The 19,419-nt window shown below is 42.7% G+C and overlaps 1 protein-coding gene and 1 long non-coding RNA gene across 5 annotated transcripts in view; one reads left to right on the plus strand and one right to left on the minus strand.

The window, feature by feature from the left end:
- Positions 1-19,419, plus strand: part of sik2b (salt-inducible kinase 2b) — a 61,324-nt gene that overhangs the window by 37,093 nt on the left and 4,812 nt on the right. For 2 of the 4 annotated variants that reach the window (XM_056374808.1, XM_056374810.1), the window contains exons 5-14: positions 7,161-7,285; positions 7,744-7,867; positions 11,159-11,385; positions 12,464-12,616; positions 13,090-13,248; positions 15,008-15,239; positions 15,358-15,651; positions 17,838-17,995; positions 18,803-18,916; positions 19,168-19,259. In XM_056374808.1, coding sequence (XP_056230783.1) covers positions 7,161-7,285; positions 7,744-7,867; positions 11,159-11,385; positions 12,464-12,616; positions 13,090-13,248; positions 15,008-15,239; positions 15,358-15,651; positions 17,838-17,995; positions 18,803-18,916; positions 19,168-19,259 — 1,678 coding nt within the window. The remainder of the gene's footprint in view (positions 1-7,160; positions 7,286-7,743; positions 7,868-11,158; positions 11,386-12,463; positions 12,617-13,089; positions 13,249-15,007; positions 15,240-15,357; positions 15,652-17,837; positions 17,996-18,802; positions 18,917-19,167; positions 19,260-19,419) is intronic. The other 2 variants (XM_056374809.1, XM_056374811.1) reach the window with 1 other exon arrangement.
- On the minus strand, positions 25-11,146 carry LOC130168169 (uncharacterized). The gene is made up of 5 exons (XR_008827393.1): positions 9,645-11,146; positions 9,130-9,310; positions 7,138-7,315; positions 3,708-3,773; positions 25-3,089 (listed from the first exon to the last, which is right to left on the minus strand). It is a non-coding gene; the product is annotated as an uncharacterized LOC130168169 (long non-coding RNA).

The following is a 19,419-nucleotide window of genomic DNA, read 5'->3' on the forward strand; positions in this document are numbered from 1 at the left end:
GGCCCATTGGCTCTCTGATGGATGAGAAATACTGGATGTCTGCATGGAATGATCTAGTTTTGATCCATTGCCTGTCATGATCTCTTTGCTGGTGTAGTTCTGAAATGTCTTAACCGCCTGCCCAGGCCATTTGCACAATGTTGAGAAGTGGTCTGAGGTTGCTTGCGAGATAGCTGTTGGCTGAAAGATGCCATGACGGACATCTAAAAATCTCAAGCTAGAGGAAAGGATTGTGCCACCTTTTCAAAACTGATGATCAGAGGAGATAAAAAATCCCTCCCCAGTGACCCCTTGCTTTAATTTTGAGGTGGAAACATTAAAGATAAAGGACAAAAAGAGGAACAGACCCAGAGGCAGAGATTTGAGAGTAAGCTGGAGGTCTGTAGTACAAGCTTCAAAGTGTGATTATTAAGCAACTGGCATTTAGAGCTGGCTAGTGAGAATATCACCCTACTGCTGTGTCCAAGAGTGGAGAAGGGGGAGGCTGGGAGGGAGTGGAAGGAAAGAGTTTGGGTTTAATTGGAGGAGGAGGGGAGGTGAAAAAATGCATTGGCTATTTGGGAGACAGAGTAACAGATGAGAGGATGAAGGAAGAATAATGAGGACCAGTGCATAGCAGGGTGGCAGAGCTGCAGCTGTGGCAATGCTCTGAAAAAGGCCAAGGTTTATCTTAGGCTTTATTCAGAGCTGATACCGAAATACATCTAAGGTGAGCTGATCACTTGAGGATGGCTAAAAATAAAGGTGTGAATGGATACCAGAAACATTGAGTTTGTGTGCTTCAGGGAAAATGCCCTCTTGTTCTCAAAGGACTTCACATCATGACCTTCAAATAGACGAAATAAAATCATTGTTTATTGGTCTGATAAATGTTACTTCATGGAGGGAAACTGACAGATGCTCACCCCAGTTAACCTTCATTTATTTGTTCTAAGAGCTAAAATCAGATGAGGGCAAATTAGACAGAACTGTACAATAACTGATAGAGAACCGAATGTTCCGCCTGCATCATTGCTCGCATCATCCTGTCCACTGTTTCTCAGAAGGGTCCAAGATGATAACCTGGAGATGTTATTACCCCAGCAGTAATTTTCACAAACATGTCTGACTCACAGCCGATTGTCCGCACGGCAGATTAGATTTGAAGCAGAAAAACAATGAACAGAACATTACCTGGCTTATGATTAGAGAAAACTTCTCTAGGGAGAACATCAGCAGCAAAGTACATTTTGTACCTCTTTTACCCATTATGTTCTCTGACATGTTTAGTAAATGGTACATGAAGAAAACATGTCAGATTCATACTGTACGTGAGAAAGAAGGTCCCGACTTCAAATTTTCCAACTGCATTAGTCACATTGATGTCAGTTTAGAGCAGTCATCCATTCAACCAAGAGGAGTAAAGATTTCCATGTCTGTCTGTGTTCATGCAGGGCTAATCTGCATCTAGAGCTTCATCTAATAGTTATTTTCATTTTCATTCATCTGTTGATTATTTTTAGACTTTAAATGCAAATTGGATAGGACTGTAACTAACAACAAGAAATGGATTGGACTGTTCAGGTATTTTGGTAGTTGTTTTGTCTAGGCCCATTGACTCACATCTCCTTTTTTTTCTAGAAAAAATCATCTTATCACCTTTTTCATCTTGCTTTTTAAAAAAAAAAAAAAAGTCTATATCCTTGCTTTTATTTAATCGTTTGAATATTTTAATTCCATTCAACTTTATTTAAAATTATATTCCTGTTATGCTTCCCATATTTTATCTTATTTTAATGTTGCGTTTGACACTTTTTGGTATATTTATTTTAAATGTTTCATATATTATTAACTCAGCCTTGTTGACAAAGAGTCCAAAATCCAAAGATATTCAGTTTACAATGATATTTAACAAGTAAAAGCAGGAAATTCTCACATTTGTGAACTTGAATAGCACCAATGAATATTTGGTCATTTTTGATTGATGAACAGTTGATTATTAAAATTTACAATTAGTTTTCTGTTTCTCGTTGCAGCACTAGTCTGAATATGCATGGGCAGACAGAGTACCTATGCTTCAGGGGTTTTTCTGCAATCCAGTTATGCCTCCCTGCTTTTTAAAGGCCACCACTGGTCAGTCTGTATGAAGCTTAACCAGGCAGTGGTCAGTCAAAGAAAGGTCATGCTCATGGTGGCTGCAGCGGAGAGGGGAACAGCAGCAGCAGGGGGTGCCCTTCATGTTTTCACTTCAAACAGCCTCTTTACGTTCAAGTTGACAGATTGAAGGGAATGGAAATTGCAGAGGAGAAATAACAAAAACAAAAGCAAGTTGCTGGATCAGTGGAAGCGAGGAGGGCAACCTATGTGACCAAGAGAACCTAGGAGAACCACTTTCAAAAACAATATCTGATATGTTGTAAGTTGTCTCATATCATGAAACCGTCACCAGGCATTTATAGCTTCATTAACTATATTTGAATTTTTCAAGGTTGAAGCCATCAACACAGTGATGCCATTGGAAATTCGCCAAACTTGAAAGGTGTTTCATGCTCAATTAAACAATGTAGTGAGTACAAACAATCTCCAGATCAAGTAGAGTTGGTGGAGAAACAGTTTCTAACTACTTTTACATCTATACACATGGATTGTTCTTTAAAGAAACAAAAGGAAAACACTGTGGTTGTACAATATGACATATATTACATACAGTATACCATGAAATGAAAGTAGACGGAGACTTTTTCCTAGCAGCTATTCCTTTATTATCTCTGATTATATTCAATTAAATTCAACTGTGCCAAATCACAATATACATTATCTCACAGCACTTTACAGGGTAAGGTCAAGACCTTTTTTGTTATAGAGAGAAACCCAACAGTTCCTACAAGGAGCGAACATTTGGCGAAAAGGAAGAAACCTCCAACAGAACCAGGTTCATGGTGAGAGGCCGTCTGCCTTGACTGGTTGGGTTCGAGAGCAGAAAGAGGGGTTGAGGGAGGAGAAAGAGAGAGAGTGAGAGAGAGAGAGAGACCATGGACAGTAGTATACACAATGATGATAATGAGTGTTGTAGTGGCAGATCTGGATCCTGCTGCTCCAAAAACAAATACCTGCAGAATGAGGACAGAGAGAGAGAGACACAGAGAGGAGAAGCACAAACTAAGGGAGAGAAAAAATACAAAGATAGTGACATGAAGTAGTACAGTATAAATGGATAGAGAGAGAGAGAGAGTGCGCTCAGTGCGTCATGGAAATCCCCCAGCAGTTTAGTTCTGTAATACTATATATTGGATCATTGTGATCTATGTTTCAAGTCAGTGAGCAGGACTGTGAGCAGGCTGTATTTGATTTACAAGATTTTTACAACAGTCTGATGAAGGACCTTGATATGTCAGGTGTTCACTTTTTGTAATTACCGTTAATGAAGCATTCCCATTGAGCATCGAAGTCCATTTTTGACCTTGCAAACAGTAGTTCTCCTCAAGGCCCATTTAGCAGCTGTTCTGGAGCTTTTGATCATATCACATGATTTTTAAAGTCCCTAAGAGGTTTGGTGTCAATTCTTCAAGATTTCCCTGGTACATTAAAGGTTCATATTTAAATAATCAACAACAAAAAGTGAAAAAAAATTGGGTGAAAAAACCCTATTTAGGTATTGTATAAAACTCAGCTAATCTGCTCTGTTAAGTGATTAGATTTGATTGACAGTGACAAAACAATTCACTTACAGTGATCACATTCTGTTGATAAATCGTGTTTGATGCTCAGACGCACATGACATCAACGGAGCAAACCTGTCAGAAGAGAACAGAACAGACAAAAACATATGTAATGTAGAAATCGGTTTCTATGAAATAACAAGAACTGTTTAAATTTGGCATAAATTTGTATGTTCATGTGGGACCCCATCGTGGTAGGAATATGAGTTTTCAGTACCTTAAACAGTTTTATACAGTCACATATACCATGATATTTACTGTATTTCCCACTTTGAGTAAGTTTTCTAACCAAATCTACCATCTATTAGATATAAGACTGCAGTGGAAACTGTTTCAAGTGAAATCAATCGTACCAGGTTGAGGTTCTCAGTTAATGTGAGACTGTTAAACTTTGATTGAACAGCTGCCACTGTGGACATATGTGACATGTGATAACTATAAACTTAGTGCAACAAAAGCTCAAGTGGAGAAGAGCCGTGAAGTCAACGAAATGTCTTGGTAGCATCTGTTATACAGGAATACATTTACATTTACTCATTTGGGAGACGCTTTTATCAAAAGCAACTTACAAGTGAGTGATAACATTCAAGGTTCAATATAGTAGCAGGCTTTGAAGTAGGCAGTAAGTACTAAATCTGTTCAATAAGACAAAGTGCAAGGAGATCAGGTAAAGAAATGCACAGTAAGTGTAGGTTATGTGTGTTAGGAGAGGAGGTGCTCTTGGAAGAGATGACTCGTCAAGAGATTCTTGAAGATAGAGAGGGATACCACTGCTCTGATAGCATTTGGTAGCTCGTCCCCCTTTGGTCGGGGAACCACAGACGAGAACACTCTGGACTGAGATTGCCTTGTGTGTGTAGGAATGGCAATGCCAGATGACGTTCCTTGGAGGAATGCAGTGGCTGAGAAGGAGCCATAAGCCTCTATGATTAAGTTCAAGTAGATGGGTGCAGATGCAGAAGTCATTCTGTAGGCAAGCATTAGTGACTTGAATTTGATTCGGGCAGCCAAGAGTGGCCAGGGGCGGTCAAAGAGCAGTGGAAGGTGCTGCTGTGCTGAGGTTTCAGAAGCCTGAAGTATACAAGCAGAACAACAACAAAAGAGAAAAAGGTTTTAGGTGATAACAAGTGTGAGCGAAGAGAAGAGATGAAAAGGCACGAGAAGAGAAAGGAGGAGTGTATCCAGCGTAGTGCAGTGCATCCTTGGCTGCAACCATTAACTGTATCAATGCTCATACCCTGTTATTAGGAACAATACAGTTTTGACTGCTGGATGCTGTCCTCTTCTCTCATACACTCGTCACATCAACACGCACACAAACACAGTTTTGTTAGCAGGAGTATATTCCAGTGTGACATGTTTAGGCTAATATTATGCTAATACTGTTGTGTGCGACACACACTCGTTCCCCACCCCGCCCTTCCTGTTGAGCTGTGAGTGCTGTTAGTAGCCTGCAGCGTGCTGGAGCTTTTGACGTCAACCAGTCTGCTCAGTATTCAGCTCCATGAATTGGGTCACAGCTTCTGACGATAAACCGACTGCACTGCTCCGCTCTGCTCTGCCTCTCACATCTCACCTTCACAGCAGCATCAGACAGTAAACATACTTGTAATAAACTTTACTGTGGCGTACTGCTTTACCCTCCACACCTGCCGTTACCTGCACTGCAGTAATTAAAAGACTGAGTACATGCTCACACACAATGTCAAACCTTCTATTTTCTTTTCAGTTGACGTGTTCACTGCTCTAATCTTTCAAACCTGAGTCCAACATGTGAACAGTGAACTAGAATTTCCTTTAGAGGAGAGATGGATCGGCAATGTCATGCAACAAATGGGCATTGCAGTGACGTTATATGGTAGACCTCTTAATCATTAGGCCTCAGACACCATCACACCCTAAACAATTCGTCGATGAAACAATCAGTTAACAGACAGAAAACTGTCAAACATTTTGATAGTTAAAGACTCATTTAATTAAATTATTTTTATTTAATGATTTTCCAATTATTTGTCACCTCCAGTCTTTTCAATGTGAATATTTGCTGCTTTTCTGCTTCATGTCTTTGTAAACAGAATATTTTTGGGTTTTGGACTTATGTATTTTGCTCCAGGAAATAATGCTTTCACTACTTTCTTGCATTTTATAGACTATATAAATTAAATGCTGCTCTACACAATGTGAGATATTTTGTATGTATGTATGTGTGTGTGTGGGGCTGGGCGCGCCACTATGACAGTAGTTACAGTTACAGAGCAAAGGAAAAGGAATTGGTTACACATTCGGTCTCTCTTGCTCTCACACTGCTCACTGTGTGTATGAACCCACATCACCTCTAGCCCCATTATGTAAGCCAGATTTTTTTTTTTTATCAGTGTTATTTATTTGTTTTGCAATACATTTTTCTGTTTATGTAACTGTTTTGAATTATGGAAAAAGGGTGGGGGTGGAGGGTTAAGTGAGCCTGATTGTCTGCTTCTGTTGCTGTCGGGTCCCATGACACCATCACAGGGTCCCACTGATAATGACCTAAATTGACCTTGAATTATTTTCTATTATTCGTCATCAAATCATCTTATCTGAGAAGCTATAACCAGCAAATGTTAAAGATTTTTCTTGATTTAAAATTATTAATCTGTTATGTGAATAATCACTGATTAACTTTCTGCTGATGAATTAATGGAACGATCATCTCAGCATGAGAAGTAAGCGCTAGTAGCAACGCAAGTCTTGTAAAACCAAACCAGGACAGGAGACAAAGGATCATTTACTGGAGAACATTTAGGAAAGACGGAGGTGGGATGAGAATGATACAAACTAATAGAAAAAAGGGGTTGGCTGAGTGATTGCAGGCACACAAGTTGACTGACTGTGATTTGGCAGATATTACTACAGCTTTTAGTTGGAGTTTAATGAAAGGCAGACGTGAACTTCTCTCTGTGTGTATCTGTGCAAGTGTAAGTTAGACTCCTCTGTTTTACTCCTCTGAAGGTTTAAAATCAGAGTCACTCTACACATCAACCAATCAGAGCACAGCACTGATGACCTCGTGTCAGTCTCCAGGGGAGGTTACCTCATGCAAAGGCCCATTTCCTCAACGCAAAAATATGTGGATCACATATAACGTTATGCAAAACCTGCGGACCCCATGGAGACACTTAAAAACTCTCAATCACAAGGCATTACTCTCCTCTCTTGTTCTGCATATTTCCTCCATACGGTTTGACCACTTGAGCATGCACATCACCACAGCAATACTGTAACCGTAACCGCTTCCCTTTTTTTGCAGTCACAAGAAATACTTACAGTTAGAGGTTGGCTTTTTACATAAACTGCTGTAAACACCTTGTGGTCAGTTGTCCAATTTTGGAAGGGCCTTTACAGTTTCAACTTTAATGTTTGAAATGATCTTCACCTTTTCTCCCACTCACCCACTTACCTCTGGTGTTCTGTGTTATGTAGATTTTGGATTTGGGAATTTCTTCCAGCCTGGGGAGCCTCTGGCCACATGGTGCGGCAGCCCGCCTTATGCTGCTCCAGAGGTTTTTGAGGGACAGCAGTATGAGGGCCCGCAGCTTGACATCTGGGTAAGACGACTGGTTGCATACTGAAGATAACTGTGCCACATTATATTTAATATTCAATTAAACATAGTGATATATGCATTGAATACATATCACAGACTGTACATCTATTTCTTTGAGATATTTTTGTGCAGGACTTACCATCAGCTGAAACAATAAGTTTCGAATATCAAATATGTATCTATATATATTTAATATGAACTCAGCACATTTTGTTCCTGTCATGTGGTGCTGTAGGGATGTGGAGTGTGATTTCCCAAAAGCAGTTTATTGCCTGTTGTATATTGCAATTCATTTTTTGTGTTTGTGTGAAGGACTGGCTTTTGTGTGTACAGTATGCAAGTCTGTGAATGCAAACAATAATCTTAGCCTTATTTACATCCGGACACATCTGATTGATTGATCGGTTTACTGATTGCCCTGACCTTGATCTATGTGTGTGCATCTTTCCATGTTCACAGAGTATGGGGGTGGTGCTGTACGTACTGGTGTGTGGCGCATTGCCCTTCGACGGGCCCACTCTGCCTGTTCTCAGACAGAGAGTCCTAGAGGGAAGGTTTCGCATCCCCTACTTCATGACGGAAGGTAAGAGGAGACAAGCTCATTCTCTCTGGGATATTGGACAGAAAATAAGAGGTGTCTGTGCCAACTCCCACTCATCAGTACCTCACATTCCTGAAAATGTACACACATGCAGTGCATTTGTGAGACACCTCCCAGTCTTTTTTATCAGTATGTAGTCAAACTGAGACAAAAATGGCATGAAAATTCCTGTGAGGGACAGTGCTGCTCAGATTAATAGATCACACTTTCCTATTTAAGTCACCGTACTCTTGCATGATCACTGGCAGACTCTCTTGTGGCTGTAACCAGTCAGGGGGTCATTTCATTAACGAGAGAGCATTACACTCATTTGAAGGGGATACAGTAAGAGACACTCTGCTAATGTCCTCTGTAATGTGTCAGTGTGTATGTGCATGCCTGCATGCTGCAGAGTGAGTCAGGTTGGCTAACTGTCTCAAAGCAGTCCTGCTGTTAGCGGCTGTGCTAGCTAGCTGGCAACAGATTAAGTCTAGAGCTGGAGCTGTTTATGTAACCTGGGGAAGAGCCAGTGAGGCCTTCCAGCAGGTTGCCTGACTGTCTCTCTGAGGAGACTCTGCCTGTCTGTCTGCTCGTATGTCTGTCTGACTCATGCTCTGTCTGTGAGACATCTTCCTGTCCGTCTGTGGCCCTGTCTGTTTCTCTTGTCTTGTTTCTCTGTATCCCATCTGCAAGTCTGTAGCACTTTCTCCACAGGGGGTGTGGTGAGATTTCTTTTTTTTTTTCCTGTTCAGGACCTTGAAACAATTAAGACATAAGGGGAATGTAGGAGTGTACTGTCAGCTCCTTGGCCAGACTGACACTCAAACCCGCCTCCCCACCCCCAGTCCAGTCCCTGTTCCCTGAACAAGGAGAACAGAGTGTGCCGATTTCTTCATCCAGAAACAGTCCATCTCATCTACTCGTTCCTCTCACTGGCGCTGTGGTTAACAGCACAGCCTAGCACCGCACAGTAAACTCTGAATGTTGTGGTCCTCTCCCAACTTACTGACTAATGACTACGGTAGATGTTGTTTTATGTCTCCCATGATGTTGCGCATTGCACAGGCCTGGTAGATGGTAGTACAGAATAGCCTAAACCAGCATTATATTGATTAACTGATACAATATCAGAAACAGCAGGATGGTGTGCAATTTAAGAGAGACTGGAGCTCAATTAGAAGTGCGCAAAATAACAGTGTATAATAAATGCAATAAAAGTATAATATAGACAGTATGTACAGATGGTAGTGCAGCATTCTGTTCACCTGTCACATAGAGGTGGGCTGTTGTAAAGTGCAACGCAGCACAGCACAGTAGATGGTAGAAGATCTCCAGCATCTTCCTACATATATTGTTAGATCTAAGCTTCCTAAGAAATTAGGAAATGCCCCTCTTGTACACAGCGTCATTGTTGGTCCTCCAGGTGATGTCCTCAGATCTCTTGCTCTGTTAGACAGTCCCAAAGATAGGCAATTAACAATGATATGAAACAGAGAAAACTCTGGAGTGCTTGCTTTAGAAAATTACTTGAATGATCAATTTATTTGCAAAACAGTTTACTGTTGACAAATCAGTTTGACCAATCACAGTCCACACTGGAACAAAACTAGGAGCTTGATGTGAAATCCCCTAATGTTTGACAGCTTTGAATTGCAATTTGTGTTTCTTAATGTTATGTTCACAGCAGCATTTTTATATATTGGTTATAGTCTGTTATTTTTAAGTTCCTCTGTCTGATAGATAAATAATAAAATAGACAATAAACATAAAGCCTCAGTACCTGCTCTCTGCTCTTCAACTTTTCGCAACAGAGTGCTGGTCTCCTTCACTGAGGGACTTGGTGCAACTCTACACCACTGGGACATTGCAAGTGTTAACTGGGATGGTTCTGTGGTTGAGTCATGGTGGTGTAATGTAATGGCTAAGAACAGTGTGCCAATCAATCAGCCAGCCGGCCAGCTAGACGCTTATGCGGTGTCGGCCCCTTTACATAGTCCAGCCTTCCCTGGTGGTTAGTAGCTTTGAAAAATGTGCTCTGCTTCAACTGTTGCTATAAACACGGCTGTAGCAACACAGAGCCTGAGTAACTTCTGGGTCAAACAAATTGTAGTGTAATGTATTGTATTGGATTTGAAGCAGGTTGCAGCTGCACAAGCTGTTATGATACCACAGCATGGTTTAAAAGGGGATTGAAGGGCACACTGGTTATGCTCATTATGGGGGAAAAAATTTAGTTGGCTGAACTGCCAGGCACAAGGTAGAAAAACGTGATGTAAGTAGACGTTAGTAGATCAGCAGTGCTGGGAAGAATGTGCAGCAGGGAGTTAATGTTGGCAGCCAGGTCCTTGGGCTCTCTCCTAAAGCTGTGACTGAAGACAGGATATCTATGGACAGTGATAGAACAGGAGAGAAGGTGACCTGCAGGAGGTTGCTAATGTGTGTTAAAAAATTAACTTTGGCTCTTTGAACACTCCAAAATTGTTCAAATTTTAGTCAAATTTACCAAAAATGAATGATCTGTGAAGTGTCACTTATGACTGGGAAGCTCTGCCTCTACTGCGTGAAAATTGGAAGAAAGACATTATGATTATTAGACTTAAAATGTGTTTCAAAAACAGAACATTAATCACCTAAGCACAGCACTTGAATCGTGTTTTGTTTTGAGATTTTTGAAAAAGACAAGTTGACTTTTCACTCAATGCAAGGTACAGATCATTAATTTGAGAAACATATTCCAGTAAAGACAGCATTAAAGAAAATAATGAGCAACTGCAGAGCTTATTTTTTGAAAACACACCTGTTTTACTTTAAGACTGTATCAGCAGGGTATATGGGTAAAGATGCCGTGTGGCAGGCAGGAATGCGGTGCAGGCAGTAGGGGTGTAGGTAGGCCAAAGCGGCACAGCCAGGGGAACTGTAATCCTGTTAAGAATCCAGCTGTGTCTGACGTCAAACTCATCTAGCCACTAACAAGAGGTGAGGAGCTCTCATTAGGAAGGGAGGAAAGTAGAAAAGAGTGTAGACACGTTGCTCAGAAAGTGACGGCAGAAGAAACTAAGAAAAGAATTGAGCAGATTTTAAGCTCCTAAGTGTTATTTCAGCCCCACTACCTCTGGGCTACATTGATGAGGACTTGATGGTTTGTAGCTTAATTTGCTTCATCATAGCTAATGCAAGACATGCCTTGTGTTATCAAACACAACCTCTTCCTTTTTAGAAAGGGATGATCTAAAATATGAAAGGCTATAAAAATGTTCTTACCACGTCTATGTTTTTCCTTTTCATCCCTTGCAGACTGTGAGCACCTGATCCGCAGGATGTTGGTCCTGGATCCGTCAAAGCGTCTGTCTGTGGCCCAGATCAAGGAGCACAAGTGGATGGCTCTGGATGTTCCAGTACAGAGGCCTGTCCTGTACCAACAGCTCCTGTCTGCTGAGGGCGAGGTGGGCGTGGGAGAGTACAGCGAACAGGTCCTTCGCCTGATGCACAGCCTTGGCATCGACCAGCACAAGACTATAGAGGTGAGGACTTTGCATTATTTATTCAACAGGGATAAGAAGGGGAGTGCTTTAAAGGTTAAAGCTTCAGACTTCAGATGGTCACAGTGAATATGCATTATTCTGCTTATGTAGAATATGTATGTCCAGCAGTGTAATAGAGCAACATACAGATACAAGAAGGATAAAAACATGTGGAATCATGTTCTCATTCTTGTGGAAGTAGGGGTGGATTTAGTAATGCAGGGGCCCTAGGCAAACCCAGACATGGGGCCTCCCTTGTGCCTTAATCTCACCCTTGAGAAAATAATTGTCTGCTAACATGAACAGCCAGTGGGGGATAATAACTTTTCCTCAGGTACTGACGTACAATTTTGAGGTACTTGTACTTTACTTGAGTATGTATTTAATGCCACTTTACATCTACATCACTACATTTATTTGACAGTTTTAGTTACTAGCTAGTTAGAGGCAGCAATGATAATCCACATACATTGACAGAAGTTCTTTGAGGGCATTTTGTTCATAACTGCAAGGTATAGATAAAAGGTAGAATAGGAACATAATTTTTGTTATACCTGAACATCATAATATATCTATACCTATTATTGGCCGACTTTTACTGCATGTAAATCAGACGGCTTATAACGACATCCAATAGTGCACACATGGGAAATGCAGTTCGCACTGTAGGTCTCCTTACTGTTATTTGTCAATATTTGAATGATTGAAAGAAACTTTATGCAAAAGGTATCAAACCTTTTTGCACCAAACTTTAAAGGAATGGGCAAGGGAAGTACCCAATAAATTTTGGGGCAGATCCAGATCATTTATCATGAAGTTGATTTTTTTTTCTCTGAAGTCGGGTTTTTGACATTCGCCTTGGCAGAGGTCTGCACTCTCTGTGCCCTACCAGTTGTATTTTTAATCTGTTCTCTGTTCTGAAGCTGCTGCAGTAACCCAATTTCACACAGGGATAATTAAAGAATTATCTCATCATATCTTAAGAGCTGTCGCGGTCAAGTCATCCAAAATTGAAGGTGTGCTTCAGTAATAACTTCAATTACAGACACCGCCATTTATGTTGTATGCCATCCTCTAGTCTCTGCAGAACAAAAGCTACAACCACTTTGCTGCTATCTACTACCTGCTGGTGGAACGGCTCAAGGCCCATCGCTGCAGCTTCCCTGTCGAACAGAGGCTCGACGCCCGCCAGCGACGGCCCAGCACCATCGCCGAACAGACTGTCGTCAAGGTAACTGCAGGACGTCTGGGCGAGGAGGGGGTTCTGAATAATGTATGCAGAGATTATCATCCACGCCTCCCTGATCAAAGTTCCATTATTCACACCTGCACCTAGGAACAAACAAACGGACAGACATTCATTTATTTGTCCAGCCAGGTTCTGTCTTCACCTACTCTCTTGCAGTCTTTTCCGCCCAGCCTTGATCTTCGTGCGTCTCCCTCAGCTCCATAATTCATTATTTCTTTTCTTTGCCCACTGTCTCTTCTTACTGACGTTTGTCAATTTCTCTTTCATTTTCCTCACAATCTAGGATCTGTCTTTCTTGTCTTGTTTGGATTACAAAGTCAAATTCACTGCAGCTCAATTTTGTCATAATTGTATCATTATCAAGGATGTTGTTAAGTATTGGCTATGAATTGGAGAGGGTTTTTTGATGTAATGTCAAAGAGTCTCACAGTCTCTGTTTTTGTCCCTTTCTGCAGTCGACCAGTGGTTCAGCCCAGGTGGGTTTACTCCCGCAGGGTGTTCGTCTGTTGCGCTCCCCAGCTGTGCCCCAAGCCTCCTCTGATGCTTTCACCTTCCCCCAAACTGCATGTCCTCTGGAGCAGAATTTCATGGTGGAGGACATCAACACGCCCAAAGTAGGTCCAATACCAGTAAAAACAGGTTGAGGCTTTGGGGACAAAGATGTCTTTTTGTTTTTGTGGTCGTCCTCATATGACAGCTCACTCACATCTGGCCTTCCAGTTATGGAAGTTGTAGTTATTACGGTTATTATCAGCTTGCACAAGTATGTCCTGAAAAATGATCCCACTAAGCTTGACAGTGATTCACTTTGATAAAGCATACCCACTCACTGTGAATCAGAAATGCTTGTGCGCACCCATGTGTATGTATGCGTGCGTGCTTGTGTGCGCGCGTATGTGTGTGCGTGCGTGTCCACCAGACTCCTTTGAGGTTTCAAGCGTTGGCTTGCTCCGTCAACCTGCCAGAGTGCAGCTAACTTGTTCTCTTATGTAAGCACTCAGCCAGCACACATCAGACAGGACAGCTGCCTGTCCTGCATGGCTCCTGGAGACACACACACACACACACACAGAGTGTTCGCCCTCTTTCTCTGTTTATTTGTGCCAACCAGCAACCTTTTCCTCCAGGCCTGTGGTTGAGCTGACCGACTATTACAGAACACAGACACCAGTGGTCTGAGTTGATGGCCTCACACACCTGCAGGACTAAATGCACACACGCACATTCACATAAATGCACTATCATTCTTCAAGAATTCTTTTCTATCCCCACCCCCTCTTCTGTCTTCATTAAAGAGTGATGTGTACGTTTTTGTGTGTGTGTCTGTGGTAAGCAGAACAGAGCACAGACAGAGTGCGTGTTATCTGCATGAATGGAGCATGGTTATGTAAGCGGTCCTGTGATGATGATGTGACCTAATGCGGAGCTGAGTGAACACACATGGACAGGAAGCTGCTGCGCTGCTCCAGCGATCTCGCCACCGTGACTTCCTACCCATCAGCCAACAGCTCATCTTTTCTTTTTTAGCTTTTGGATTTTTTTTTCCTTCTCCTGTTCTTTTGCCTTTTTCCTTTTTCCATTCAGCTTCCTCTCTCTTGCCTCTTCTTCATCCCTGAACTTCTGTCTCCCCTCATGACCCCACCCCTTTTCATCGCCTATTTCTCAATGTCATTTTCCCCCTCCTGTCCTCTGTGTGTGTGTGTGTGTGTGTGTGTGTGTGTGTGTGTGTGTGTGTGTGTGTGTGTGTGTGTGTGTGTGTGTGTGTGTGTGTGTGTGTGTGTGTGTGTGTGTGTGTGTGTGTGTGTGTGTGTGTGTGTGTGTGTGTGTGTGTTTTGGTTGAGTAACAGCATTCCTATCCCAGCACACTACAGAAAGCAGATGGGGAACTGGGCAAAGTTGCTCTTTCTAGACCAACACCAGGCTTTCCGGTTACTGCAGCAACTCATGCAGATGATCTTTGTGTGTGTGAATGTGTGTGATTTTATGTCTCTGTGTGTGTGTGTCAGTCACACAGCACTTTCAGTCAAAGCTCGCTTCCTGGCCCTGCATTCCTTTATCCCCACCCTCCACCTCTACACCAACACACAGGCAGGCCCGCATGCTGTAACAAACACACAGACCAACTGTGGTGAGTGGAGGGAAAACAGAGGGAGGAGAGTAACTAACGGAGCTTTCATTCTCAGTATGGTGGTCGCCTTATTGTATCAAAGTGGTCTAACGGTTTTAAGATGCCTGATGTGACTAACAACTTTCATTTTTGATTGTCCCAATGTGAAAAGTGTCCTGCTTTCTTCTGCTTGCTTCAGTGTGGAGCTGTTTTCTTCTGGGCAAAGTCAATACTGAATGTAAAGTTATTGTCCCCCCCCCATCTAGGTGAATGGCTGCCTGCTGGATCCCCTACCTCCCCCCACTGTCCTCCGCAAGTCCTCCACCTCATCGCCTAGCAACATGATGGAGACGTCGATCGATGAGGGCATTGAGACTGAGGAGCCTGACACAGAGGATGATCCGCCCCACCTGCTCTCTGCCTATCAGACGGCTCGGTTTGGCCAGAGGAGACACACCCTCTCTGAAGTCACCAACCAGCCAGGGCCTTCAAACCAAGGTATGATGTCACCTGATCAAACACACACTTTAAGAGTCTGTCACATGCATCCAGTGCTGAAATGAAGCTGTTTTCTGGATCACTTTCTTGAATGTATAAAGAAAATTTTGTCCCCTAGGTAAATTATTCACTCTAGGCCACAACCCCTCCATGGGTAGCGTGGACTCAGATATCGGCTATGACATGGGCTCCATGCACAGCGACCTTGGTCTGCTGGAGGATCCCCCCTCTCTCAGTGAAGTGGTATCAGCGAACAGCTCTGCCCCCGGCATCACTCCTACGCCTTTCTTGAGCGCTCGCCCCACCAACCCCGCAATGGCTGCCCTGACTTCCCAGCACAGGGAGACACACAACCGCTCCCCAATCAGCTTCAGAGAAGGACGCCGTGCCTCTGATACCTCCCTCACCCAAGGTAAGAACCACTAGTGTTAATTAGTCTTTTCTTAATTCCATATGCAGTCATTCTCCTTTTTGGACCAGCTCTCGAATTTACTTTTAACTCACTGTTCTGTACGCACTCAGACTACATTGACTTATAATTCGTGAAGTATCTTCCTCAATAAACCCAAGCACTGCATTTGAGGGTCAACCTCAATATGCATATGGCCATTTTGCTACCTTAGTAGCAAGTCTCCCTCCTGGTGTTATATGACACTGCATTTTCAGTGCAGTTTAATTGATAAGATGATCGGAGGCTGCAAGGAAGAGATGGAAAGATGATTGAGTTCCTCACAAACCATTGGCGATAAGAAACAAGTCTGTCTTGAATGGAATCTCTACCAATTTTACACATCAAAGTATGTTGGGAAGTACTACTACATATGTGAAAAAACATTGTTTAAAGCCTTTTTATGGCTCTAGATGGAGCTACGCAAAATTTGATAAATTGACTCAAGTGATGTCACTTGAGTCAGCTTCAGTTGGGTCTGAAGACAAGTTCGAAAATGAAGTCTGGGGGTGAGGAGTAAAGAAAAATAGCATAACATAGCCCAATCTCTTACTGAACTTTTGGCCATCGAGTTGCATTGTGGGTAATAAAGGTCTCAGGTTTTACAGGGAAGCACTGAATTCAGTTTCGTTAAAAAGGTTATAGAAGGTATTAAGACACCTTAAATTGAATATAGAAAAGTCTTAACTAGTCTCTCCTTCCTGCTGTAGGCAGCAATGTTAGTTGTAAAATATGCATATAATATACATAATGCAATAAAACCTTTATTGCTCTATCTACACAGCTGAATGCAGCAAGTTCAGACCTGCACTTGAGAGTTTACTGAAACACATTCTTTGACATATAGGAAATCACTTCATCATCACACGTCAGAAGTGGAAGTAGTCAAGTAGACAGGTTGAGAGAAACGCTCTTATATAAGTGTCAATTAAATGCCAGATTGGACACATCTCCTTAAGCCCAGTCACTGCAGAGAGTTTGATGTATAAAGTGTCATAGCGCATATGTCTGAGGCTCCGGGGTCCACACAGCACCAGTCAAGAGGAAGAGCTCTGATTCTCATGACACAACACCCCTGCTGCAGCTGCTCCCTCACACCTTTCTACACACACACACACACACACACACACACACACACACACACACACACACACACACACACGCACACACACGCATATATATATATATATCTGTATACTGCCTTCTGGATAAAAGTGCCTCATTCCCACCCTCTCATTTCACACACTCTTTTACACACTTTTTTTCCCCGTCTCTACCTCCTCTCCTCTCCCTTCCCTTCTCTCATCCTCTCCAGTGACGACTACAACAGTGATGATTCATGTTATGAATCACAGTTATTTGAAGGTTTCAGCCCACATATCTCTCTCTCTGTCTCTCTCTCTCTCACCCCTCCAATCCATCTCCTATCTCTCCATCCCTCTCTTTTTCACGCAATCTTCCTTTTCCCTCTGTACTGCACATTTTCTGTTTTGCTTTTCTTTCTCTTTTCAAAGTCTGTGGCAGGCAGGAATCGTCTCTACTCCACAGAAAGAGAAAGAACTGCTAAACCTCTATCTAGCTCTCCATTTTCCCCTTTACAGCTACATTATTCTGTGTCTGCAGGTTGTAAATCACCTGTGCTTTAGCCAATAGAAACTATAATTATAGCTTAAAAATGTGTGTTGCTTCTCTAGCTCTACGTTGACAGCCTGCACTGTGTGTCCCCAGTTGGTATTTGCGGTTATTTATTTATTTATTCTTTATAATCCTCTTTGGAGAGTGTTGATGCTGTGGATTCTTTTGCGTCAGACTGCTGACTCTGGTTTTAAATAACTCTCACCATCCCTGTGAGTCAGGTTCTATCGTTTACAGCTACAGCGTGTCACCACTGGATGGGTCTTTCCAGAGCTACTTGCTGTTGCGCACACACACCCACAGCGGCTCATGACGTACATCCAGTCGCATTGTCAGATTGGGCGATGAAAAGTGCTAACCGGTCAACCAATTTGCTAACGTCAGTGAGGATTAAGCCGGACTCTCTGAAAGGATAGAGCCTTTTACATCCTGTTATGTAGACAAAAGTGATTCTCTCGATCAGCTGCAAAAATCAATAGTGACTCTGTTCTATGGGCATTTGTTTGTGCTCTCAGGTCTGGTTGCGTTTCGTCAGCACCTCCAGAACTTGGCGAGGACCAAAGGCATCCTGGAGTTGAACAAAGTACAGATGCTGGTGGAGCAGATGGGCTCTGGGGAAGGGGCTGTCCTGGGCCCCCTGGGACCACAGCACCACTTGCACAACCTCCTGGAGGTTAGTCCCACTGCAATCACCCAAAAACACACACTCACCCTTTATATAAACACATTCAAGATCTTTCTTTTCCCAACCCCGTTCTCAGCCTCCGTCCCTCTACTATCCTCACCCCGTGTTGCCCAAAAAAACCCATACAGGCACCCAGGCTGTTGTGTAACCTCAGGAGAGCCAGCCAACTGTGGCTTGTTTACTGTCTCCCATCCCCCTGGGGCCTGAGGCCTGGAGCCTAGGCCAAAGTGAATGCGGCCATTGTTGAAGTCAGTCAGACTTACCCATAGTAGTGACTGGCACTCAATAAGCAAAGCTGCAATCACACACAAAGACGGGCACACATATACACAAAGTGATGCACGCACTGCAACGGGAAACTTTTGAGGAAAGATCTGAAGGCTTTCCTAAGAAAAGAACACACACAAAATCAATTGCAGAAGCAGATAAGATCTAGTTGTTTTCCTCTTGTCCATCTCTTATAATGCAATATTGCAGGTCCTTGTTGGTTATGATGCTCAGCCCCCATCATCCATTTAATTTGCTTTCATTTCATTTAACTAATGCGAAATCCCTGTGGTACATGCCATTTAGAGAAAAGCATCTGGCTGATCAGTCACCACACAGGCATTTGGGCAGGAGACAGCATTGATAATCCAGTTAGACCACATGATGAAGCACCCAGACCCTGACACAGCTTTATTAACCGTCAGGAGAGGGCATCTGCGATACGCGTGCCCTTGAGCATGCGTGTACGGAGGCATGGGCGTCCACATCCCATGTTATAATGCTTATGCTTTATGTTTTTGATCAAAGGGTGAGGCGTCCAAGCAGCAGGGGGGCTTAGCTTTATACCAAGGCGGGCCCCAGCCGCCTCTCCTGTCCCGAAGACAGAGTTTGGAGACACAATACCTCACTCATAGACTACAGGTACAGTCTAACACCAACTACACTCACTCATTATGACTACATTCAATGATCCACTAGTCCATACAAGTTTATGCCTGATACAGCCCTGTCTTATCAAGCCAAATGGCTGATTTACATAACATCCAGTGATATCATTTGGAAATTTAAGGCTTATCAGCTCTGCTATGATGCAACAATAATGACACAGTTTGTAGCCAGTTATGGTAGCTATCCTGAACGCAGTCATCAGTCCCAATCTCTCTTCTGCCCAGAAGGCCAGCGTCTTGGCTAACAGTCCTGCTAGCTGTCAACTTTTCTGTAAGGAGACTCCTCGAAGTTTAGAGCAACAGCTGCAAGAACACAGGTAAATCACGCTGTAAATGTCTGCTCCACACATCTTTTTTTGCCATTTTATAAAATATTTTATAATTGTGTTCATTTAGCAGTTGTGGCCTTTCACTAGACTGTATTGTTACAGCCAAAAAAGCAATTGCAAATAAATACAAATAAGAAGAGTTATTCAG

The sequence above is a fragment of the Seriola aureovittata genome, chromosome 4 (assembly GCF_021018895.1).
Source record: "Seriola aureovittata isolate HTS-2021-v1 ecotype China chromosome 4, ASM2101889v1, whole genome shotgun sequence".
In the NCBI taxonomy this organism is placed as follows: domain Eukaryota; kingdom Metazoa; phylum Chordata; class Actinopteri; order Carangiformes; family Carangidae; genus Seriola; species Seriola aureovittata.